This window comes from Fukomys damarensis, unplaced genomic scaffold (assembly GCF_012274545.1).
Source record: "Fukomys damarensis isolate Sample0158 unplaced genomic scaffold, DMR_v1.0_HiC HiC_scaffold_4, whole genome shotgun sequence".
Taxonomy (NCBI): Eukaryota; Metazoa; Chordata; class Mammalia; order Rodentia; family Bathyergidae; genus Fukomys; species Fukomys damarensis.
The window spans coordinates 4,966,036-4,993,026 of record NW_022900916.1 but is presented as its reverse complement, the minus strand read 5'-3'; the positions used below and the strand labels follow the sequence as shown (position 1 = coordinate 4,993,026).

At 41.5% G+C, this 26,991-nt stretch overlaps 1 protein-coding gene across 1 annotated transcript in view; it reads right to left on the bottom strand.

Annotated features, from left to right (window-relative positions):
- Positions 1-1,304: 1,304 nt before the first annotated feature.
- Positions 1,305-26,991, bottom strand: part of Sema3c (semaphorin 3C) — a 70,584-nt gene continuing 44,897 nt past the window's right edge. Inside the window, exons 11-16 of the mRNA XM_010637141.2 lie at positions 17,807-17,895; positions 15,001-15,042; positions 11,628-11,785; positions 7,761-7,828; positions 5,861-5,991; positions 1,305-2,233 (exon numbers count right to left, since the gene is read on the bottom strand). Of these exons, the coding sequence (XP_010635443.2) occupies positions 1,823-2,233; positions 5,861-5,991; positions 7,761-7,828; positions 11,628-11,785; positions 15,001-15,042; positions 17,807-17,895 (899 nt within the window). The 3' untranslated portion in view covers positions 1,305-1,822. The remainder of the gene's footprint in view (positions 2,234-5,860; positions 5,992-7,760; positions 7,829-11,627; positions 11,786-15,000; positions 15,043-17,806; positions 17,896-26,991) is intronic.

The window sequence follows — 26,991 nt, the reverse complement described above, 5'->3', positions numbered from 1 at the left end:
GAACAACAGCTTCTAATAAATGAATATCATTAGTGTTGTACATATTAACAGTTACTTTTGCAATCCTGATGCCCCCTCTTAAGAGTACTGAAATTTGCCACCACTTAGAAAATAAATCATATTCTTAGATGCTAATTGATGACCACATGCTTTTGACCAATATCTTAGTTTTTCATGTTTATAGTTTTTGAACCTGGGAATTAGGCACAGGGCTCTTTCTTACTAAGTGAGGATTCTACCACTGATCTACATTTCTAGCTGTGGTTTTATTTCTCAGACTTTTACGCTGCAGTGTTCATAAAGGTGAAATATCAGTTTGGGTTATTTCTTCATGAATCCCTAACTAGAAATAAAATTATTGTACTAGGTTTTTGAATAGACAAATGGTACAATTTTTGTTTTGCTCCAGAAACAAGAATATCTCAAAAATAAATGAAGAAACAAAAGTTGTTTTTAAAAGAAATATTAAAACATGAGGAAATTTCTCTCATTTCTCCATTTTAAATTTTAATTTGGAGAAAATAATTTTAGTATTAAATTATTTTAATAAAACTACTCCAAAATGCAATTAGAAGATAATTATTTATCACAAAGCTTGCCACATTTACATTCATAGACCATAGAACATAAGTACCAACATCCTTTTATAAAAGTATTTGCAAGGAAAAACAATATAATAACAAAAACAGGACTCTGAAATCTTTATTAAGAATGTCTATTTTTGTTCACATATATATATTTTCCTTTCTTCATAAATAATTATAAACAATAAAATGTACTAAAAAGTCATTACACGTGAGTTTTTTTTTGTTGTTGTTGTTTTAACTGGGAGTTAATTGCTGAACCTGGTTATTAGAGCTATGAAAGCTACCCATATTTGCTATAAATTCCTCCTGATAACACTAAATAGTCTCCCTTGATTTTGATGGTTTCACTCCTCCTGGAGAAGTCTGATGCTTTAAAAATTCTTTTTTTGTGTATTTTTTTAATTTACCATGCAGACAAGAAAATGAGACTCAAAACAGTAATCAATTAAATAGTTTAAGATTATACTTACGTCTATAATAACTTAAATAACTTCCAAAAAAAGAAAAGCGCTTTTGTTTGGAAGATGATAACACAACTATATAAACCTAAAGGCATCGCTGACATACTGAGTCGAAGATCTTTATGGTATGGGTTATTCATTTGATCTTCCTGAAACAAGGGAAGAAAGATCAATGACAGCTATCAGTGACTGACAGTTCAACCAACTTCACGGGAAGTGTACAAACTCATCATTTTCTCCTCATCAATCATTCATGTTTGTATATAACATTTAGATACTTTCTGTCACTTATCTATTATTCTACATCTCTTCTCAAGGCCACTCTGTCACACACATTTATATGACTTATACTACATTGACAGCTGTGAATTGGAATTTGTTTCATTTATAAAATCATCACCAACTGGAAATCTAACCCTTTAAAGCAAAGAAGAAATATTGCCTGGTTGCACCTCTTGTTCAATCCAGAGATGTAACAGACCTCCTTTTATAACTGCATGTTGGCATCGAAGAAAAGATGACTAAAGATATAAATAATCTGGGTTAAATTAAATATTTGTACCGCACCATGAGGACAGGACTTGTCTAGTGCTAGTCAATATGGTACAAGAAAATGCATGCTCATTTCCATCCACGAAAAACTCCTATAGAAGAAAGTCATCATCTATTGTCCGGAATTTCTCATGGGAAAAGCGTTAGATTATTTTGCTCAAGACTTGATCATTGAAGATAGGGCATTTGTTACTGGAAGCAGAGGCCCCACATGAGGACGCATTAGGACTCCAGAAAGTGGTTCCTCCGGTTCCTACTTTTGCTGCCGTTGATCAGAGCCTTGAGCTTGCCGTAGTCACCTCTTGGCTTCTTTGAGTCCTCACCCAGCTGCTGCTGCCGCGTGTCTTTGCAGTACTGGTTGATCATCTGCATCTCCGAGTGGCTAAAGGCCCCCATGATGTCCTTGGGGTGGAAGGGCAGGGCCCTCACGGAGCTGGCCCAGGTCCATGGGGACCACTTGTCCGTCACCACAGACACCATTTCCGAATCCAGAACTTTGAAGTTGATCTTGGCGATGGTCTGCTTGAAGCTGTTTTCTGTCGCGATGCAGTGGTACAGCCCTTGGTCAGCATCCTGGACAGAACGGATCAGGAGGCCTTGCGGGGTGGCGATCATGCGTTCGTTCACCTTCACCTAGGAGAGAGAGACACAGTGGGGTCCCCAGCTGAAGGCTGTGCTGTCTACCAGGATAGGAGAAAACACAGTCGGCCTTTCACTAATCTGACGGAAGGGCCAAGTAAAAAGCAGCTTTTTTCTTGGTGGACACGAACTTTTGGTGAGTTGCACAGCCTCTTTAGAATGGCAGAGGAAAGAGGAAGGCATTACCCAGGTTTGAAAAAAAAGGAGCATTCCCTTTGGCTAGTTTTTCACATACAAGGACAGGATTGGGGTTTTGGAATCTCAATCACAAGCAACATAAAGTGAAATTCACAGATAAAGTTTATTTATTTTGCCTTTTTTGAGATAGGGTCTCCTTAGATAATTCAGCCTGAACTCACTATGTAGCTCGGCCTGGCCTAAAACTCATGGCAATCCTCCTGCCTCAGCCTCCAGCATGCTGGGAATACAGGCCTGCACCATTACACACAGCCGACATTAGCAGATGCTTTGAAATATCTACTCTATCCTCGACTCCTTGTTCGCCATTTTTACCAAAATACCATTTACTTGTAAAAGTGTGATGCCACAATTAGTAGTCTTTTTTCCCCTGGTAAATGTGTGTTCAAAATAACAAGAAAGACCATATATAAGCAGAAGCAGAGCTCTGAACATTTCCGAAGGGCTTTTCCAATTACCCCACCTTGCAAATACACAGCAGTCACCCTCCGTCTCCCCTGGGCAGCTTCCCTTGAAGGAAGGAGATAAGTATGTGGTGGTATTTGGCCCTGAGGGCCCATGCTGCACAAATGGTGACCATGGGCAGGGAGCTGAATGCCTCAAGTGCTTTTCCTGACATTTCCAGCCAGAGCACGGTCAGGGCAGAGATTAAACCTGGGTGGAGAGGAGCTCTGTGCGTGTCCTGCAGACTGCTCTTTCCCTGAGGAAGAAAGAGGTCTGACCCAGATCAAATAAGGTAACACAGGTGACACGGTTCCCTGAATTATAAAAGTCTGTGCATATGGGAATCTTATGATTAATAAAATCCAAGTCAAGGATTTTTTGGATAAGAAGTAAGCCACACAGGAAAGCACAGAAAAGCACACAGAGTGTTACTGAAATGTGGACGATAGAATATAATTAAGAAAGGGAAAATCATTAGAAAGAAGAAATCATAGTTTTAATAATTAATGTGCCTCAAAGTCATTTACATATATATTTTTTATATATATATGATTTAAAGCAGAGCCTTTGCTGTTTGTGCAAAAAGGGGAAAAATTTCTTACGGCCAAGTTAACAATATCCATGAAACACGCTGATAATATGTGGCACTGCCATTCTTTATTAGGAACTTAGCTTGCAGCTGCGCTCCCTTACGCGGGTGGATAACTGTTCATGTGTTGGTTCTGATCATGCCGAAGAACTAGAGCTAACCACGTTGGAGGGTAACTTAAAAAATAACTCCCAGTAGCTGCAGGGCAACTTCACACAATGATAGAATATTACACAAGAAAGAAAAATGAAGTTGCTCCACGGGGGCTGATATTAATTTATGTAGGGGCCTAGAGAGCACGTTTGGTGGAATGCACAACTGCACATATAATGCTTGGTAACCTTTTACTCTGGGAAGAGGAAGTAAGAATTGAGGCAGAAGAGGGCATTTAGTTTTCACTCTATGCTGCTCAATATTAACTATCTGACTTTTGCTTTGTGAGCTTTAATCACTTATCTTAAATACCATGTTCATCAGTTATCCATCAGTAACACAAGAAATAAGCATGTTTGCGTGAAACAGCAAGCATCAGAATGAATCAAATACAATGTTAAAGGTTTATGCAACCAAATTAGTAATGAGGGGAATTATGCTGTTTAAATTCTGACAAAACAGTTCCATGGCTGTGTTCATTTTATCATTGTCTTAATTATTTCCTCGTTTTTGTGATTGGGAAAAAAGTTGCCTTAGGAATATGGACCCATCCCTGCGTGAGGCAGCAACAGCCCCACCAGGCCCCTGCCACGCCCATTCCTGCCACACTGGCTGCCACACGCCAAAATGAAGTTCTCCTTTAAGGTTTCGGGCATTTTGTCCCTGCAATGGAAGAGTCCCTAAGAAAAAGGGCTTTTATCATCTGTGGTGCAGTTAATACCAAAGTGTACCCAGAGCCTGTTCTGCTGATGACATCGTCAGAGTTGCAGATGTGGTAGCGATGACATAAGCAATGTTACAATTCGAACCGCAGCACTTGGAGACCTTTTCGCTACCTGCGGCTACCGATAAACCGGCTCCTGTGAGACCAGGACAGCCAAGGGCTGACGCCCACGACCTGACCGGCGAACTGCGGTGGATCTGGGTCCTTCTGTGAGCTCCACCCCAGGTCACTGGACGGGGCAATTGTTGTCCTTACCCACATTTGTCTAAAAGATGCAAATTAATTAGACTACAAATTTTAAGACTTTTTGGTAACAGATTTTTATAGAAAAAACCCTGATAATTAAAAAAAATTGCATTAGGCATCAGATTTCTGGGGTTCAAAGGGAGTTTCTGAGGTCCCTTCTGCCCCCAGATCATTAAATGTCCTGTCAGGGAGTGGTTGGCAGCCCCAGGATTAAGTACCAAGTGAAGACCTCAGTTTCCCAGTGGGCAATTCCCCAGAGCCAAGCACATGCTGGGAGAGGCAGTCTGAGGGGTTGGAATGTATTTTCTCTCATGGAGTCAACATTTCAGAAACATTTGGTGCAATTTCCAAGTTGTACATAAATGATACGCATTTTACAAACCCTGAACTGAATATGGAGAAATAAAATTGCCAGTGGCAGAAGAGAATCCACAAATATAAGGGGTTCTAGTCTTCTCGCATCTCTTTCAGACCCAATGATGTACTGATAAGAGCACATTGTAGACTCCCCCAAAGCTTGGTGCACACACAAACACACACACACACACACACACACACACACACAATTTTTTCTTCTTATTTGTCTGGATAATATGACATCTGTATTACGGAATTCATTATTCACAGTATTTCACTCTATGACATTTAACAGTGTCTCTCTTAAAACTTCTTTCCAATCAGCGAAACATTAGAATCTGTCCTTTTTAGTTCAAAACCTAGGGCACTTTTTTGCATATCACTAAATAAAGGCAATGGTACCATAAACTTTGAATCCACATATTACCTGCAGGAACCTAAGAGTTTATTATTATAAAGCAATATAAATAGATTGCTGCCGAGCAGAAGAATGCTAAGGTTGCAGTTCAAAGTAATTTCTTGCTGAGGGAAGTTGAACATTTTTTAGAGCCTCTTTTTATCTTGTAATCACACAAAGGTGCTGTTGTGTGGGAACCTGGCTTCTGGCTTTGCCTCATCTTTTTCCTCTAACAAGTGCTTCCCGCATCAACACTAGGGCCTCGGTGGTGGTGCTCAAGCTCTTGTTTTAATCTCTGGGCTTCAGAGGTGGGTGGACAGGGGACTTCTAATGAATCCATCAACCCTAGGGGCAAGGCATTTGGAAGAAAGTGGCACTCGTCATTGCCGGGACATGAAAGGGTGTGTGTGTTCCTTCGTCTTTGCTTTTTCATTTGGAATGCACCTCCCTGGGGGCTGGAGATTTAACTCCTTCCCAAAGCCCTCCACAGGCTGCTGCCTGCGGATTACTCACCTCTTTCCTCCTGTCTTTGTCCTTCTGTAACAACCACTTGATGGAAGCCTGTGGAGACTTGGGGGCGCACTCGAGGAAAGTGGTGTTATTCTTTACTCCATACTGAACAATTTCAGCTGCATTTCTATATCCTGAAAAGTCGCAAAGAGAGAAAGAATGAGAGAGAAACAAAGGAATCTATGTGCATGTTTATCTCTCTATAAAATCATGATCCAATATGGGAGTCAGCAGAAGGTAATCATTCCACCAGCAAACTGTTTTACAGCTTGTGCCAGTTCTGTCTGATGTAAAGAAAAAAAGAGAAAAGTTGGTGCAGCTATGCGGACGAGAGAGGCACACTTACACAAGAATGGTTGTTCACTGAGGACTGGGTTCAACAACACTTTGGACACATAATTGCTAACAGTCTTCTGAGTTAGATTTTCTGTGCTGAGCAAACTGAGGCTGTGAATTTTAAGGAAATTTGGTGGAAAGAGCCGCACAGATTAGACAGTGCTGCCTGACCCACCCTTCCCGGCCACACTCACAGCCTCAAAAAGGACGGAGGACTGGGCCAGGGTGGCCACAGTGAGCAGAGAGGGTAAAACCAATGGCTCTGCAGGGTGAGATCCTGACGGCTGTGTAACCCAAACAACTCTCACAGCACTCTAAACCCACATTTTCCTCATTTCTAAATCATGGATTAATGATTTTTGCATTTTAATCTGAGTCATGCGTCAGGTAAGGATATGGTGTGATCACACCGCAGTTTGAATACAGACTGGGTCCTCATTCACAAGTCAGGGATAATAATAGCCTCTATTTTACTATAGATTTTTAAACATTAAATGAGATCACCAAAGAAAAGCCCTGACTTCAGGTTTTACCCTAAAGTCAATGTCACCACCAGTCACTAGTACTATCAGGAATAACTCGGACATTATACACTTTTCAGTAAGTAGGGAAATAGTAGGCTAGACTTGTTCCCTCAGTTCAATGTACGAAATAGTTGAGAAAAATCTGTCTTAATTTGCTTCTCATAGTTAGGGTAGTCTTTACTAACAGGGTCCGAAATAGGCATCTCTGTTGATTTTACCCAGGGGAGACACCTCTGGTCGGTGGGGTGGAGGGGAGGGGTGGGGATTAGTGTAAAAGGTTAACCACCGGCTTCTCTGTGTCAGGATGGGAAGGAAGCGATCAGCGCAGTTGTGAGGCCTGCGGCTGGACTGTCAGGCTGTGCCCCACAGCTGAGGAGAAGAAGCACAGTAGGGGCCCAGCACCAGAAGCAAGGATCCATAAAACGCGGTATGTACGTGCAGTGTTAGGCAGGAAAGAAACCACCTCTGATACGAAGAAGGAAATTCGGAATGCTGTAAGAGCTCCCTCAGACAAGGTTTCCAGAGGGCTCAAGTTCGTTAAAGACGGTAAGACAGGAGAAGCAGGGTGTGAGGCGTGGCAGCACCACGGTGGAGTTTCAGTTCGGGAAAACGACGCGGGACAGAGCTCATGTGTGCCTCAGTCCTGCAGAAGTGACACGTAGGAGGAGCTGAGATGGCGCATGTGGTGTTAGGTGTATTTAGGGCAGTACTGATTCTGTATGTTTTTCATAAGTAATCTTTGTGAGCAAGAAAACAGCAGCCAAGAAAATCAGTAATTATGGCCTGCGTGGAAGACTTGCCCGTGAACATACCTTTGCTGTCTTCCGCAGACGTGTGTGTCCCTGGACCCTGGCTTTTCACACTTCTCAGTATTCACACAAATCACATCGGAGTTTTAATCATTGGGAACTTAAACCCACACTTTCTGTGATGAGACTTTCTTCCAAACGAAGTGCTTGGGCACATGGCTGCCTTTCCCTCGCTAAGTGCGGTGCGAAGTGCGGCTCGATTTATCAAGATGGCGCAAGGGCCCCTGACCGTACCTTTTAGGTTAAACCCTCTGCACTGTGTCAGCGGATTTCCGTGCCTCACGTCCTGCCTCCGGCTCCGCCTGTAAGTGCAGAAATATATGAAAAGGACTTAGAATGATCACTGCCAGCTAAAACCCTGTACTTGCAAGTTTCACTTGTGCTATTCAGTGCGGCAGATTAAAATGGAGCCGCTGAAATACACCCAGCAAGGAGGCACCGTGGAGAGGAGCCTTGCTAGGAGTGGGAAGACGTGGGATTCTCTGAACCTTGGGGTGCAGGGTTGAAGCCTCCACTACATTTGACGCAAAGTAGGGAGGGTGAGCCTATCACTTAATTGAATGAAATGTTAAATCTTTCTTATTTTAACCCCAACGATAAAATATTCATCAAAATGAACAGAAACATTAAAATTGCATAGTGGCTATTAAATTTATAAAGGTAGTCTCTACTAAGGTCACAGCAAGTGGTTACTATTTCATGTGCACACAAATTGTGTACACCCATGTGGGGAACTGTAGGTGTACAATTTTATGTAATTTAAGTATTCCCTTTTTAAAAGTCACCTGCTCTCTAGAAAATTTTGTATCTCTGCACAACCTTTCTCAGAAAGCACGGTCGTGGTAGGCAGCCTTGCGGCAGGGAACACAGCCAGTGCTACGTTGGCTGCAGAGCGGCTCCTTCTCCCCTCCTCACTGCAGTGCATTTGCTACATCGTGCATTCACAGCGTTCTTTACCACCAAGCAACTTGAAGGCTCACAGAGATGCAGCCCTGAGAGGGTGCCTCGGGTGGCCTGGGCACTTTGGGGCAGCACTGCTTGTCTGGGATCAGCACAGTGGCCTGGCTTAGTCACGAAGAGAGTGGCAGCTATCAAGCTGGGCAGTGTGAATGTAGAGTATCAGCTTCCAGACACTTAAACACAGAAAACCATAGTTATGGTTGGCTTATAGGATGAGCTCAGCAAGAGCCTGCTGTTTGTGTCAGCTGTCTGGAAAACATTGGTATCGCATCCCAAAGCCTGCCGGTAGGCAGGATAATATCATACTGCATATAGGATTTGGGATTCACTTCAAGTTGTCAATAGTTTATCCATCAGAGCAATTCTCTTGGATAAACAATGAAATCATGTTCCTCTTGTGTAGAAAAGATATTTACTTGAAGATTGAACTGAGTGTCTTGCCTTAAAATTTCTAACTACATGTCTGAATTCAGAGTAAACAACATGGGAGACTAAATTGCCACACAAATACTCAAATATTTAAGATACTGGAGAGACAGAAACTAAAAGTTTATGTTGTTTACTGTGCACCAAGTTCCTTTAAAATCATAAACAGTGGAGCAAATTATATTTAACTTTATTCTTTAGCATATGGATTCCAGGGCTTTCCAAGTATAAATGTAACTCTGTCTCTATGCAGAAGACATGTTGCTTTTCATTCCTATGAACTTTTTCTAAGTGATCTAAATAGTGCAAGCAGAATAAACCCAGACAAGGTGACACTATTAAAGAAAATGAACTTGAGAAATAATCATCTTCATCATTACCTTTCTTGCTAAAGAAAATAAACACTCCATATAAAAACTTAGAAAACAGTTAATATATTTAGCAAGCAAGATTTGCACTCTCTGTAAACATACAGTTAATTAAATTTGGAAGAAATTGGGAGAATTTAAATAGTACACATATTCTTCTTGAAATTTCCAATATGCTGGTCAAGCATGATATGGGTAGGTTCAGGCATTTCACATATGAAAGTAACATGTGTTCACCTAGACTATATGACTACAGAAACCATACTGCAGCCTTTGACACAAATACACAATTATTTAAGATACTTGAGTGCACAGGGAAAAAAGATTCATATGTACATATTGGGTACAATCTTCACAGTAAAATTAAGTCACTGCCAGAGGTACTCTGGATACTTTTTAAATGGTTGATGCTTTCTTTTTCCAATCCATGATAAACAATTTAATACCTGGAATGGTATTTTAATAGTAAAGAATAGCAATATAACATCAAGACCTATTTCTTTCTTTTCTTTTCTTTTTTTGTTTTGGTTTTTTTTTTTTTTTGGTACCGGGTATTGAACTCTGGTCCTTGTGCTTTCGAGGCAGGCGCCAGAACCTCTGAGCTAAATCCTGCGCCCCCTTTAAAGAAGATGTGATTAGACTCATAATTTGTGGAGTTAGGATGACACTATGGAATAGGTTTTAATACACATTTTAGAAACAGGGACTGGAATTGTAAGAGAGTGTAGGAATTGTGGGAGAGTGTAGGACCATTTCTCAGTAGAAACATCTAAAATATTAAAAAAAACCCTTGAGATATGCAAGGATCATCTATCTGTCTATCTATAGCATAGAATTTTACTTGGGAATTATTCTTTGATAAATAGAAGTGTGGGCCAAATGAGAGGTCTTTACAGGGAAAGCGAAGCTGATACACCTGCAGGAGTAAGGAGAGCCTGAACTTAGAGTCCCAGACCTGGGCAGACTGGTGCCTCCACACCACGTCTGTCCTCAGAATCAAGATTGTGCCCATGGTGCTGCAGGAAACGCTGAGAAGGTTCTTCCTGGTGAGCATATCCTGCCTTCTAAAAGCTGAGTTATGAGAGTAATTTAAAAATATCACAGGTGTCTACCTGGGAGTGCAATGTAATTATGGTTAAAAGAAATTGTAGTAGTATTTGAAATGCGAGACTTCTTCCACCACATTGCGTCCGGGCCCAGACCTCTCTTGCCTTCCCTCTGTTCCGCTGCACACACAGCCTCCCCTTTGCATCCAACGCCAGCCCACTTGTCAGGCACAGCCTGCTGCCCAAGGGTCCCACCTGCCTGCTCTACCCCTTTCCATCCATAGACCTACTCATTGTGGTTTGATACATTGGAGGTCTTCCTGCCTCTAGTTTTTGTGTTCCTTCTCCCTTTAGACTATTTTATATGGAGATTTTCCTCTTTCGCTGGTCATTGCTTGTGTCATATGCCTAACATCTATAACAATATCTGGAAATTCCTTGTCCCATGGTGATGAGTATGAGTCAAACTAATAGTTAAAAGGATCAAAAGACGTCTGACAAGAAAGTGCATGGTGGGGTTATTTAAATTTGACCATAAAAATGTATCTGTTTCAGAGAATTACACACAAAACACCATCGCCACAGTGCATTCTCCAAAGACCATTAATGCCCTCTCCCTCGACTGGCCCTGTCAACTGCACCCCATTGCCTATCCTGACCCATATCAGGGTAGCCGAACACAGCTGGTGACCTTGGCTGACCCAACTTCTGCATATTCTTCATTATTCGATGCATTTTTTCTACTGATGGTTCCTTCCAACGTGGTGCAAACTGGTTCCTTGTTTCCTGACCATACCTTTGCTGGGATCATAAAAGGTGTCAGACTTCTTTTCTCTCTTAATCTAAGCAGTCACCATGCTCTCACCCCTCAAAGAGAAAAGCAGGGTCCTCACGGTTCTGGAAGCAAATCAGGCCAACTTTCCTGCTATGAAGAGTCTAGGTATTTTCCTGGTAGGCAGTATTTCTTTTTCATTAGTCCAACTGTCTTCTGTGATATGGAGGGCACATATTTAACTGTACAATAATTAAGCATCATAGGGAAACCCTGGGAATGTGGCTATGAAAAGTGTACAGAAGCACAAAAGACAAAGAAGAGACAGACATTACTAGACAATGTGCAAACAAAGCTAAGTGTCCCCGGAAACAGGGGGTGGCCCTGAGAGGAATCTGGTAGACAGCAGGGTAGGGGAAGGGATGAGACACTCAGTTGTAGAGCAGGGCACACAGCTGCTGCTGCTGTCTGTGTCACCTTGTAAGGGCAAAGCAGCGGAAGTGAGCGCCCCGCACCACCTCATACTCACCGCTTCCCGGTGGGGTAGAACCTGGAACAGGAGAGGCCGTCCCAGGCGCAGTACGGGTCCCGAGCCAGGCAGCAGTCGGCGCAGGCTGTGCCGTAGATGTGGCAGCGGTGCAGGGACACTTGGGAAATCCCTTCGTTGGAGCTCACGTACAACTGTTGCTGTGAGAGGGATGAGAATGATTTATTTCAGACGTGGAAGTTAAAAGGAGATTTCCAGCAGGAACACATTATGACACATGCCCACAAACCCTTGGACTCATTTTAAAACAGACTAAAAATGAGAAGCAAAGCACACAAGGGTAGAAAGCCAAAATAAATAGAATTTCCTCCGTTAATGCACCTATAACATTACCACTTTCCTGCTACGGAGAGCAAGCTCAGAGTGCCACGTGGAACGGCGATGTGTGTGACACGCTGGAGCGCATTGTCCTCTTGGATCTGAGCTAATACACCGCAGACTTAAGTTACGATGTTTTCTTTTCTCTTTGAATACTGTCTTTTCACAAAGCACAAGGAAGCTTTCTTATTTTTGAAGTCTGGCAACCCACTACATTGTAAATTTGAAAAATGTTGGGTTTAAAATAAAGGGCAACATTGAGTTTAGAAGAAAAAATAGACAGTATTAGATTAAAAACATGCTGTCATATCTTTGAATGCAGTGTATTACTCATTAAAATGGTTTTAAATTACTTGGAAATATATTTTTGGCATTTATATTTAAACGTATCTTAAAATTTCTGCATGACCTTTGACTCAGAATTCTTTGTCTCCTAGCAAAGTCATGGATAAATGCCTTGGCTTCCTTCATTCATAGGCTATAAAGAGCTTCTTAAACCATTGCTCTTCAGTCTTTAGCAGTACACAGAACGTCCTGAGGACCTGGAAGAAGGACTCCAGTGCAGGCGCCTTATTCCCCAAAGGAGTGATGTTATATAGTTCACGTCAGCGCCACTCTGAGCTGAAACTCGAGCTGAGATAAGGGAGTGTGCAGACCCTGCCTCACCCATATGTGGACACACATTTAAGAGCTAAATGCATCCAGACAGATGCCTGTGATAACAACACTCATGGAGGCTGAGGCAGGAGGACTGTGCGCTCCAGCCCAGCTTGGGCAAACTACAGCTCCTGTCTTAAAATAAAAAAGAAAGGGATCTAACTCAATACTGGGTCAACTCCCAGTACGGAGTGGAAGATTCAGTCTGTGGGGGTGTCTTCATTTATCAGTTTCTGGTGTGTATCAGCCAAACTCCTGGGTCCATTCTTACACCAGCCACAAATGTGCTGGGAAACTTTTCTGGAGCTCAGCTTCCCATTGGTGAAGGTGGAATGACACAGTATTCACCCTAGAGATTTTGTCAGTGGTGTATCTGACAGGTGCTACCACCCCATCAAATGCTGTGTCAAAAATGAGCAATAAATGTTAATTAACTGTAACAGTTGAGTAAAACATTGATTGACAAAAATTATCAGCTTATATTTCACTTGAATCAACATTCAAATTTACTGTACTTAGTGAATTATTGCTTTTGGATCGATTGATTTTATTCTAAATTTGTGCTGAAATGGCTAGAGCCCTCATTTTGACATTTTTTGATAAGAAAACAAGCACTTATTTTAACAATAACCATTAGCACAAGAAAATTTGAAATAAAATATATACTGAGTAAATTAAATAATAATACGGTGAATGTATCAGCCTCACTAAAATATTTAAAGCACATAGGTTTGAGAAAGACTTCGTTTCTTCTAGTTTCCTCTTATAAATTCCATGATTTTCTTCTTTATGGGACATAAGAATCAATTGAGAATAAGGGCACAAATGAATAATGAAATGGTTTCAGAATTAGGGAAGGTGAAGTTTAAATATACCTAAGACATGCTGTATAATGTGCAGTTCTCTCACGTGAAAAAAAGAAAGCAGTATAAAGTTTTGCAAATGAATTCCAAAGAGTGAAATACTTACCTTGTGCTAAATCTAATGGTTTTAATGAAACATTTTGAATGACCTATAATGAAAGATTTTGAAATCGGTTGTCATATGTTAGCTCCCATTAGGCTGAAACCTGCGATTTTGTGTCAGGCAACTGCGCCCCACAGACGGGTCTGTGTTCACTGTGGATTCGGCCCCGTTACTTTCTCTTTCCATTAAGCCATAGTAAACACAGGGTTTCCCCGCTGACTTCAAAGACAATCCTTGGACGTCAGGCAATAAAACGAATGGCTTCGTTACTTGGGAAAACGTTTGTCAGTCACTATGCAAACATTTTTACAGATGAGATCTTCACCTCCACTGTACCTTATTTATTTTTCCTTCTAAAATGTAGCCCAGTGAAGAGTACGAGACTGACCAGGCATACTTCGTAACAGACTTTTGGTCTTACAGACCGAGGATGGCGAAGCAGAATTATGCAATCATTTGTGCAGACATACACAACCTTTATTCTCTACTCCAAGAAAAATAAGCGTCAGGCTCTCACTGACAGCATTTGAGAAGGATCCGCTTTACCTTAGGGAATTTCTACAAGTTAACTCATTTGTGACAAAGGCGTTACCTTGCACACGTAGAGACTTCAGCCAGAGAAGTTCAATGATTTTCCCACGATTTATGGTCACGCTGGGATTTAAATCCATGTCAACCCTACCCGGATGCCCACACTATTCCAAATGTGTACTCTGCCCCTTAGAACTCTTGTCTTAAAACCTCCAGGGTGGGAGAGGTGAAGTATGTTCTGCCTGTGTAGAGAACACAGTCAGGCACTTCTATCCCTGGCCATTGTATATGTGCACACTCAGGGACAATTAAGGTAATCGGAAGGCCCCTGGTAGGCGCAGTCCAATGTTTCTTCCTGAAGTCCTGTACCCTTAGCTTGAAGATCTTCCATTTTTCAGACATTCACAGCTTCTAGGAAATAGCATTTTGTCAAGACTAATGATTACAGAGTGCCTTGCATGTTTCAAACGTGAGTACAGCGGGAACTCGTGGAGAAGTGACTGGTCTTTCTCAGCCCCTGAGAGCTTGTGATGTTCTAGTAGCCCAAACATTATGCTAAGTTCTTCCTTCAGAAAGATTACTTTTATTTTAGTTGGCTTCACACACTATAATATTTGAGAATATAAGATACACAAAATGTTGGAAAATCTTTCTGTATATCTGTTCTGCTCTCGTGAACTTTTATACAAAAATAAACTGATTCCAGCGTTCACTGAATGCTAATAAATTCTTCATCAAAATTAAAAATGATTCTGTGGCATCATTTAAAAATTATTAATTAGCTTGTTAACACTAAAACTAAATTTTCAGAAGTTATAAAATGTGTCTCATACCAAGAAAACATTTTACTATGCAAAAAACAGAAAAAGGACTTAGTTTTTACCTTTTTGGATGATATTTTCATGGTTGTTATGGGAACGTGAGTCTGAAATATGAGAAAACATTATGTCATTTGCTGATGTTACCTTCAGAAGCCTTTTAAACTCAAATACATGATCTTTTTGGTTAAAATTCAAAAAATTGTTTTTCCCTGTGTACATGTACATCTGAGTAAAGCACATTTCCCTCTTTGGAATGGAGAATGAATTAGTTAAATAATGCAAGAAAATGAAAAGGAACAATCACACAACATCATCTATACCTCACAGCATCAAAACACTTGAAGTAAGGGGACCCTGTGTGTGGGCATCGTGGGGCCGGGGTTGGATCTTGGTGCACAGATCAGGGGCATGGGGTTTGGTGCCCGTCTCAGTGTCACCTGTGGCACTTGGCCAGACACCAGGAAATGGCTGCCTCTGTTGTGAAAAGAGCTATCAGGCTGCCCTGCACTGATTCGTTCTTGTTGCAAACAAAGAAATATTGTTAGAAGAGTTACTCTTTTGATACAGGAGAATGAGTGAAAAGCCAGAGAATTTCCTGTAGCAGGAATCCTTCTAAAAGCCACTCTATTCATACTACTTCTTAAACATTCCTGTTTTGAAAAAGTTAAAAGTTAGACTTCTGCTAACCTGATGAAAATTCATGAAGATTTCTGTGAGCAGCTCGAGTAAGAATAAGCACTCAAAACCCAAGGTAGCCTCAAATATTGGGCTTTCTGGAGTCGCATGTGCTTACGAATATTGAAAAGAGAAAGCAACAATATCCTAAATATCAACTCTGGGGATTCTGATGACTCCTCAAAAACGTGCACACAAAAGCATGCACAGACATTACATTTTAAAGCGAGCGAGGCAGCTCCTGATACTTGTTCCTCCAGTTCGATGGAAGTCTGAGGGAATTCAACTTTTCAGAAGACATAGACAAAAGAGTTGGAGAATGAGGTTGTCGGTACTGAAGTGTCGGCCTGGCAAAACTGGCACCGAGGCTCTGCAGTACGTGTGTAACGCAAAGGGAGAAGGGCTGCCTTCCTCCTGAGCGCGTCATTTCCTCGGGCTCCCACGGCAGCACGTCACCCACACTCGCTTCTCTTTACTTCACCTCCGGAAATGTGAAATAAACGCCACGCTGGCAGCAGTCCCCGGTCTGCTAGCTTGTCTCTTGGCGAAGTCACATCCATCGCATGCACGTGCATGGAAGAAAGCTCAGGCCCTGGCTCGGGTCCTGCCTCGGACTCCCGGCCCCCACATGCATTCTGCCTGACTCTGTTTTTCTACGGAGAGTTTATTCACCATGATAACAGCAGCACAGTCCCCAAAACAGACCAGAAGTCGCTCTCACTGGATCAGAGAAGCTCACACTGTTTTAAGAATTTTCCATAGCACACATGTTTGGGTTTGTGTCAGTCTCACTTAATTAGCATTTCTTGATCATCAAAAAAAAGATATTTCTATATTAATAATGAAGTGTTACAGATTTTCTTCAGGAAAACCTCAGAATTGGGTATATCACATTATTTTGGCTCAAATGTTTGTTGCAATTAGTTGAATAAGAACTGTGTGTGTGTGTGTGTGTGTGTGTGTGTGTTGGTTAACTTAGTGAAATAATTTCTTTACAGAGCAAAACTGTTTTGTAAAACAGTTGCAAAAACTTCTTGAACAGAGAGAATTAAAATGATGATCACAATTTTAATGCTTTCATCACAAATAACCTAGCGCTAAAATGAGTTCAGCATTCGAAAGTATAAATTTTAATAACAGGACAATTCACCAGAGCTCCTCGGTTTTTATATTTGACTTATTATTCTTGTATTTGTTTACTCAAAACTTATTAGCAAGATCTAACTACATTACTTTTTAAGCAGTTAATGTGGTTATTGATCCAATATTTTTAATGAACCTTGAAAAGTGCATACAGGAGTCAAAATATCCTGAGTCCACTCGGCTGAGCACAGCAATTCACTGGGCTAGGACGTTCTGGGTTTCTGGTCTTTTGTTCTCCAGATCCACTGGCTCTTACTTGGCTGCAGCAGCACTGGGTCCACACTAATGTTTCTCTGCGATTCTAGACACTCCACAGCAGCGCCCTCCCCGTACCCCAAATGGACCACTTGAACTACAGCATGGGGCACGCACAGGAGAAAGGATGACTGGGACACCAAATCCACCCTCCGGACTCACAGGTTAGTGCAGAATGGGTTTCTGCCCTCCCTGAGCAGGTGAGAACTTAAGGAACTCAATGACCATCCGCTTGTTTGTTTTGTTAATCTGTTTTGAAATTCAAATTTCAAGGACAAGAAGAATAACATAACGGAATCTCATGCTCTGGTAGAATAGGAAGATTTAAATGGTAAGAGACATTTGTTTTATTTATCTAGTGACATTTGAGTCAAAGGCAATAAAACAAAGCAGTTTTTATCAAAATAATTGGCTGCAAAAAACTGAGAAACCTTATCTAACAATTAACTGTGAAAGTGCTAGAGTTTCAGTGGCTGATGGGCCAAGAGACAGAAGTCCCTTCATAGCAAAATCTTCTAGACCTTGGCCACAAGAACTCGGCTTTAAAAACTCTTCAAGTTGTGATGACAGCTGGGAAAAAATTATCCTTTTATGTTAAGATAACAAAGTGTAAGCACATATTTTACCAACATATTTGCTCTAGATTTCTCATTTTATCTGTTTTCCTACATGCAAAAATTCATAACATTGATTTATTGGATCTTTTATCAAGGGTTCTCTCCTCCCGAGTGGCTGTAAGATTAGAGGATTACGTTCATCACGCATGCTTTAAGATTGAAAGAGAGCTGCCCAAACCTTAAAGACCTCCAGCTCCTCCAGAATGAGTTCACCACTGGCTGAGCTGTTAGTAGGAAGAACGACAACCTTTTGCACAGTGCCCCGATCTAGAGGAAAGAGAAGACAGGCGTTTAGAAAAAAGACAGGGTTTAGAAGATAGGGTATCATTTGTGTATGACTTCAGTCCCTTGAAAAGACACCATGTATCCTGAGCAGTTACATCTGCCACATTTTGACTTTATTGTTTTGTTTTGTTTTTTTTTGAGACAGGGTCTCACTGTATAGTTGAGACTGCCCTGGAACTCACTATGTAGCCCAGGCTGGTCTTGAACTCACAGTGATCCTCCTGCCTCAGCCTCCTGAGTGCTGGGCTTACAGGCGTGTGCCAACACACCTGGCTCACATATTGACTTTATTCCAAATCTCACATATTTAAATTCAGATTATATATAATTCAAAATGAACTCTATGAGCATCTTACATTGTGGGTATCTTTTCTTTGGGCACATCCATAACTGTGTGAGAGAGAAGGTCCAACTGTTTTAAGCCGAAAGTTCTGGAAGACTTCTTGAGATGTATATTCTTGAGATATAATACCTAACTTTTTCTGTTTGTTTTTTCAAAATATTACTTACTTCTCCCATCCAACACTACGAAGAGCCATTTCCACTATTGTGTTAATATTGCTACATAATGATGTAATTACCCAAAGATTACTACTATGGATGCATTTTTATAATAATTGCACAATAAATTACTAGCATTGGAAAATTGGTGTTGGAGCTACATTTAAGAGAGAATTTAGACCTGATAAAATGTTTCACTTACATTTCAAAATAAGGTTCAGAGAAGAAATGTAACTAAGGCTTTATTTCAGGTGTGGGTACTTATTTACTGAACAATTGTATGCTTTGGTTTCATTGGGTCTTACAGTGCAGGAGATATTTTGCAATTAGATGGGTCAAACAAACTAAGGCAAATATAAAATTTGCTCATATATCCCAGAGATTGCCCAAAATAGAAATGCCCAAATAAGCGTGATACATACAGAAAATGTTACTTGTCATGAATTATAAGTTTCATATAGGCAGATAAGCACTCATAAACATATGAGTATGCTACTCTACCAATCACATAAACTTCGGTTTTAAAATAAACTCGATGAGATTTAGTCATATGATGTCAAAACAAATTTGTGAATAATTTGGTAAATTAAAATGTATTTACTTATCAGAATGTATCCTCATTAAGATGACTAGGGAGTTATAACACAAACATCACTGTTACCCTTACATTGTAACTGAGCTTATGGTGTATTAATATTTATAGGCATTATTATCAACGGACAACATAGCACTTCCTGTTACCTTGAAAGATGCAAACACGAGGAGTTAATTTGAGTCAAGCTGTACAGAATATTATAACTGGGACCTATTCCATGATTAATAGCACACATCTCAAATCCTTCTTCTCAAATTGGCTCTAGTCACATGAAAGAGGATCTGTGACATGAAAGAACCTATTTTGTGATTACAGTTTGCATTTTATGAACCTCATTGAAAGACTGAAAAAGATCTTAATTAATAAAAAAAGAAACCTCACCATTAAAATAGTGCAAACTAAAAATAAAAAAATTAAAACCCATTAAAAGACATGTTTGCAGTGGAAAAGGAGACCCTGAGCTTGTCAGGACCTCCCTACAGCTGAGGGTACAATCCATGAGCCTGTGACCAAGGGAGGTACCAAGCTCACACTGTAACTTAAAATTTACTGATTAAACTACACCTGAAATGATGACTGGAGACTGGATAAAGAAAATGCAGCTTTTATATATAAAATGGAGCACTACTCAGCCAGAAAGAATGAGAAAGCATTTGTAGCTAAGTGGATGCACATCGAGGCCAGACTCTTAAGCGAAATTAATAGGACACACATGTGAATACCGAATGGTTTCTCTGGTGTGAAAAGCTAAAAGTGTAAGTAAGGATCAAAATGTGTAATTGATATAGTGTAACAGGAAGAAAAAGACTAAAAGAGTAGGGGGAGTAGGAGGAGTAGGGGAAAGGCAGAAAGGGAAAAGACAAAAATATGAGAAAAGGAAAAAAACACGGAAACAAACTCTTTGTAAACAGGGAAGGGTGGAGGGGGTGAAGGGAGGGCTGGGAATGGGAAAAAGTAAGATACGTCACGTAAAGGTACAGATCCTAATGATGAATGTAACTGTTATATGTACCCAAAGTGTACCAATAAACTTAATAAAGAAGTAAGTCTTATAGGCTCTAGGTATAATTAAACACTTCTGAAATGTTTGTTTCACTGAACAGCTTCCTTAGAATCAGTCCTGATAATAACAAGGGCTCTACTGGAAGCTAAGAATGTAAGTAAAAATCGGGACAGCAGCAGCCCTGGGGGCATCAAGCAGGGACGCATCACCCTGGATGAAGGTGGCTGGAGGTGCCCGGTTTCTAGGAACAGCGAGTCACAAGGCACAGAGAAGCACCCGGGGGAACGAAGCACCCGGGGGAACACAGCACCTGTGAAGTTCGGCCAGAAAGCCATGCAGCAGTGGGACTGATGTCTGTGGCCGTGTACCCATGCTCCTGCTGCATGTCTGCTGAGTGAGGCACTGGTCGGAAAGCACAGGCGAAGAGTCAGAAGGACAAGAGCGTCAAATCTTTGTTTTAAATCACATTATCACACACACAAAAAACACACTCTCTTTTTTAAAACACAAAGTCGTGACAGAGTTTTGCAGATCCCGACATTACTCTATTGCCCACACCAGTAGCTTCTCTCTTGAGCCGACACTGAATAGAGCTGGGCAACACCAGAGTCCAAGAAAATCTCAGGAAATGTCCCCCAGTACAGAGTCATTAGTGTGACGTAGCGGTCCCATAATGTTCACGTACATCAGAACCAGCTGACATAAAAAATATGCATAATTTTTACTTGCCAATTAAAAGTAAAGGAGAAAGAATTAGGCATTCTCAGATGAGAAAGCCAGCTCCTACTTTTAATACCGTCTTAACCTACGATGACCTCAAAGTTTCGCACTACTTATCACTTCCTTCTGAAGGGATCCACAGCAGAAACACTTCACTCGGGCGCCCTTGAAATACTACACAAAGAAAAGCTATAACTGGGCGACTGAAAGGCAATGCAAAACCGGTTCTCTTTCAGTCACAATAAAATGCAGAATGGCACTATCACCCATCACTTTGTCCTAGTTTTGATATTTTTAATTTGTTGGTATTTCCTAGATGGAAAATACTTCTAAGGTAGTGTTAGGTGGTGCTGTTCCATGCTAAATAAGTAAGTAGACTCGGGTTATCTCCCACCCACTTTTATTATTGATCCAACAAGAACTTACAGGGTGCCTTCAGTGAGTCAGACAGTACAAACGGGAAGATAAATGGGTGCAGGACTCAAGAGTTCATGATCTAGAATTTACGGTCTTTGGAGTGGCGTGTTCCCATGAATACATTAGTCACTGTGAAACGGCCATTCGGGGATGACCATAAAACTCTCCATTACTTGTGTCTCCATAAAGTCCTCTGTGTGCCCTTTGGTTTGAACATGATGATGCAGTTATCAAATGTCTCGTACTAGGGGTGATCTGAATGGCATCCCATGAATGCACTCAGAACAATAAATCCTTTTTATCATTTCATAGGACTGGGATTTTGTTGTCTTAGGGTTAGGGAAAGCACGGGGAAGCAGGCTTCTTCTTTTCCCATAAGCCTCACTTGGTTGTGTATAAAATGTAGAAAGTAACTATAACTTCTGTAATGTATATGTTACTAGGGTCTTTCCAGAGTCTTTTCCCCTTTCCTGGGACAAAACAACCTAAGCCATCTCTCAGAAACAACCTCTCCTCTTCGGTCTTCATGGTTAGGGGCTGGTTCTCCGCTTCTGCTTTGGGAAGATCTCATGATAATCCCGGGCCAGTCTGTGAGCCAGGACCAGGTCCAGCCCTGTGCTGGGCTCAGGTGAGTGTCACGGCCTGTGGCGCTAAAGGGGATGGAGCCCAGATTCCAGCTGAGCATTTATAATGCAGAAAAACAGAACTAAGAGATATTTGAATAAGTCCTGAGAACACCATTTTAACACAAATTTAACTCCAAAGCAGCTGCCTTCTGAATTTTCCAACAGGGTCAAAGTTTGCTTTCAACTGATTTCAGTGAAGGACGGGGTCACCCTCACTTGAAAGATTTCTGACTCAGTGAATAAATGATGCCTGAAAATTGCTTAGCATGGGATTGGCTGTGTAGTTCAACCTCAGGAAGTAGAAATTAGTTTTTAGTTCTAGCTCTGCCACATACTCAATTTTTGAAATTTCTAGAGTCACCTTCTTTTTCTGACACTCAAATTTCTTATCTGGAGATGCAGATAAAGATCCATTAGTGTATTAAGCCTGTGCCATGACCCAAACCCTGGGCGCGATTCACATGCTGTGAACTATAGGCAGAGATAACTGTAGGCTCACAGATCCACAGTAAGGATTTCAGTTTCCTTTTGTTTCATTAAATATTGAAAGAAGGTTCCCTACACAAACTTCTTCCTGCCTTATTTATTTTATACGATTCATCTTTTATTGTCCTTTGAAATACAGTGTCTCCAGCCAGGAGCTCAGCTTGGACTTACAGATGGGCACTGGCTGTCTCCCCAGCAGCTCAAGTGAACAGTAACTCCCATGCCTGTCGGCTGGCTCTCGGGTACCCTGCATCCACAGAGGGCTCCCCAGGCACTGCTGAGCCACAGTGCCATGGCCCCTGGGCTGGGGACAAAGCTCCTACTCAGAGCTTCCGAGTCGCAGCCCCGGGTACTCATTTCCAGGTGCATTTCAGCAGTGCCAGCCTGGCAGGCATGTGACAAGCTCTTGCTTGGGCTCAGAAAGATTGCGTGGTTCACTTAGCGCTCTACTGTGGGCTCCTTAGAATTCCTCATAATTCCTTGTTACAAAAAGACTCCGAATTTTCATTTTTGTACCATGCCCTACAAACCATGTAGCCAGTTTTGATTCTGGTAGTTGGGGATGAGTAGCAATTTATACCGGGTAAGACGCAGCCTTGTGTGCTTCAGTGTGGACAACGTTCAAATGCTGAAGTCACACACTCAGCTTATCCTCTGCTTCTGCTTCTCTGCCTTCCCCCAGTGCCCTGCACCACCCAGGCCATGAGGCAAGGCTTGAGAAATAGCTCCCTGTGCGACCATCAGTTCTAGCATCTGCGAGTACAGTGAGCACGATGAGACGGGCGGATTCTGCGCCCGTGTACCACGCTCCTGCTGCATGTCTGCTGAGTGAGGTACTGGCCGGAAAGCTCAGGAGAAGAGTCAGAAGGGCGAGAGCGTCAAGTCTTTAAATCACATTACCACAAAAACTGCACTCTCTTTTTTAAAATCACACTTGTGAAATGGCAATCTTCCTTCATTATAATTTATTATAATTTTCCAAACTAAATTGTTTATTAAAATAAACACAATTTTAAAGCCGAACATGAACTACAAATCATCCGGCAAATCAGAAAGGTTGGCCGTCATCAATACATCAAATAATAACAAATGTTGGCCTGGATGTGGGGGAAAGCAACCCTTCTGCATGGCTGGTAGAAATGCAAACTAGTAGAGTCACTGTGGAAATCAGTGTGGAGCTTCCTCAAAAAGCTAAAAATAGAAATTCCATTTGATTCAGCTCTTCCCTTTCCAGGTGTCTTCCCTAAAGAGTTAAAGACAATCTATCACAGTGATACTTCCCTAGCAGCACAAGTCATAATAGCTACATCCTGGAAGCAGCCTGTACGTCCATCCATAGATGAGTGGGCAAAGAAAATACCACATAGACACACAATGGAGTACTACTCTGCCATAAAGAAGGATACACGTGAACATTAGTAGGAAAATGAATATGCCTTGAAACCATAATGTTAAGTAAAATAAATCAGACTCACAAGATTGAAAAGCACACGGATTCTCTTATATGAGAAACCCTATACGTAAATAAAGAGCAGAAATAAAAGATAGATAATAAGAAGCAGGCAGATAGTTCCTCTACAAATGAGAAGGGGATAAAGAGATGGAGACAGAAGGAGGGAGAGGAGCAGGAGGGGGTGAAAAGAAAGAATGAAGACGTGTTGTTCAATGCAACAACTTCCCAAGAAGAAGAAGGAGATTATTATGGCTTGCAGACAGGTATTAATAAAAATAAATACATTTAAAAACAAGTTTTGCAAATGAAAGCTTTCTGGATGGGAAGGAAGCATGGTCAGACTCCTTGCATTGCTGGTTTCTATAATTACATCTTAACAATAGGCTGCTTTCTTTCATATTCGTTTAGACCTACACCAAATCGATGCTGTTTTTTGGCTTGGATACCACACTAGTGCTACATTCTTTTGACAGTAATTGTAAAATTTCAGAACAAAATTGTATCACGGGTATATAAAATCGCTGTGTTTCACTGAATCCACTTTAGGAGGAGGTGAATCTACTCATGTACCCTGGTGCAAGTGCAGTCTAGGTGTTTCTAACTCGGTCGCGTTAAACAGGTTCTCCCAGCCTAGAGCGGGTCGCACGCAGCTGGACCATCCAACCTCCAGCAGCAGCGCTGGGGGCACTCAGGTCCGGGTCAGACAAGGAGCCAAGGTCTGTGTGTGAGAAGCGGTTCTTGGAACGGCAGTGTCAAGAAAGCTGGCTGAGTTCGCCTCTTCCAAATGTACTGGTACTAAACAGTACCAAGGGTCTCAGATGTTCACTGAAGTTAAACAGGTTTCTTTCCAGAAAAACCTTCCAGAAAGGTCAAAACACTTTTCCACACTATACAGAAAATAACTTTCTATGGTGACTTTCAAGTGAATTTGCTGATACTATTAATTCCACTGGGCTCCTTCTCACCTTCATCATGTGCAATTATAGGAATAGTTTCTGAAAGTGTGGCTTTCAGCTTACCTCACCCAAACACCCCTAGTGAATTTACTAAAAATACAGATGCCAGTTCCAATGTCAGGGCACAAACTTGGAATGTTTAGGAGGGACCATATATGAATAAGCTTATAGAGAAATATATGTCTGCTCAAACATTTGACAGTTAAAGAGACAGTGTCACTAATTCTTTTAATCTGTTTAATTTCTTGGTAGCTGTCCGTAATCATCAAAGAGAAAGCTACAGATTATGTTATCTTCTAATGTAAATTTGTTTACTTTTAATTCATTTGTTTGAATACAGCTAAAATAATACACTTTCTACTAATGTGTAAAATAACTTATTTTCAGTGTTATAAAACACTATGTAATGTCCCAAGAAAAGTAATGGTAGATAAGTTTTAGATATATTGAAAAGTAGAGCATAGGCATGCATGTTATTTCTAACACTGCAAAAAGAATACTGAATTTACAAACATTAAAAGAATGAGAAAACCTAGAGATGCCATGAATATAAGAAGAAGAGAATGTAAACGCTTGGGGTGGAAATGTCACATGGCAAATCTGCAAATGTCTATGACCACTTGCCATGAAGGAGTACCTGACACCAGGGCGCTTTGGGGGCAAATGGCACGAAGTTAGTCTCCTTAGGTAACGGGCGGCAGGCACTGCAAGACTAAAAGGAAGGGCACTCAAAAAACCAGCCCTGGTGGTCGCCCTGTAGGTACAATTCCCAGAAGAGCTTCAGAGCTGGTGTCAGGTACGGTGAGGAGGAGATGAATTCAGTGGCATGGAGTTAGAGAAAGCCTGGGACACTGAGCTGTCCAGGGGATGAGGAAATCCACACAGAGAACAGCTGGGGCTCTGCAGTGACACCGGGTGTGGCTGGAGCTGGGCTCATCACCTCTGATCAGTACCTGGCTCAAACCCCCTACATCCAGCAGTCATAAGAGCAGGAGACCTTAAGGTGCAGTGCCACATTCTGGAGCGGGACCTAGGTTGGGCCTGCTCTGGTAAAACCCACAACTGACAGCTGGTGACGTGGGAAGGAATTTGGGGTCAGAGTTCTGCAAAGCTGGAGTGATTGATGCTGGGAGCATGTCTTCCAACAGAGTAAAAGAAAACCAAGGTCAAGGTGGCCAGGGAAGAAAGTATGTGCTATCATGTCATCCAATGCCACTGAGAGGGAGGGGAGAATCCAAGCCAAGGCACCTCCCAGGGTATTCTGCATTCAGTAATGAAATTCATACCATATCAGAAAGGAGTGGAGGCAATTATGTCCAAGCATCAAAAAGAATAAAGTAAAATAGACCAGATGTTGACTTTATCAAATAATGTTCAGCACTTATAGCTATTATAATTATTCTGAAAGATAAAAAGGGAATTTTTTAAATATAAGGGTTTTGGTCTTAATGAGGGAATGGTAAGAAAAAAACTCAGCAGGAAATATAAAAGCATTTTAAAGTGAAAATCCTAGAAATAAAAGCATAACCGCTGAAATAAAATATTAACTCCACTGGCCAAATAGCATATTGGGAAGTCGGAGGTGAAAGAAGAAAGGGCGAGGGGCTCAAGGACAGACAGGTGGTGCTCATCTGACTGGAGAAGTGGGCAGAGAAGAATAAGTGAGTCTCCTGGGCTGTGTCGTACCATCAAACGGCCTTACGCCTGTGCAATCAATGTTTCAGGAAGAGACGAGAGGGAGACTGGAGAAGAAAAATACTGGAAGAGTTAGGAGCTAAAGTTTTCCAAATAGTACATTACAGATCTGAGAATCCATCAGGAATCAAGTTGGGCAAATACAAGGGGAGTTAAGCCTTGGCACATTATATGTAAACTTCTCAAATGCCTGCCAGCAGCAAGAGGAGCTGCCTACGTCACGGAAGCAACGAGAGGAACTGCGGGTGACTTTTGTGAGGAACAAAGAGCTAAGAAGACAGCAGAATGACAGCTTTTACTGTCCAGAGAAAAAGGGTGGACTCAGAATCTGCATCTACAGAAAATGCTCCTTACAGAGGAAGGTGATAAAAATCATTTCTTTGTAAATAAAAACGTGGGGAAATGTGGCACCTATAGGCCGCCTGCACTGGAAGAAGGAAAACAGTACGAAGCGGGAACTGAGCTCCTTGGGGGCGGGTGGGGATACCCAAACCAGACAGGATGCGCTTTGTAGGTACACGTGCTGGGATTACCACAGAAACCTAATGAAAGCGAAGGCACTTAGCTTTCTAACACCCTGAGAGAGAGAGAGAGAGAGAGAGAGAGAGAGAGAGAGAGAGAGAGAG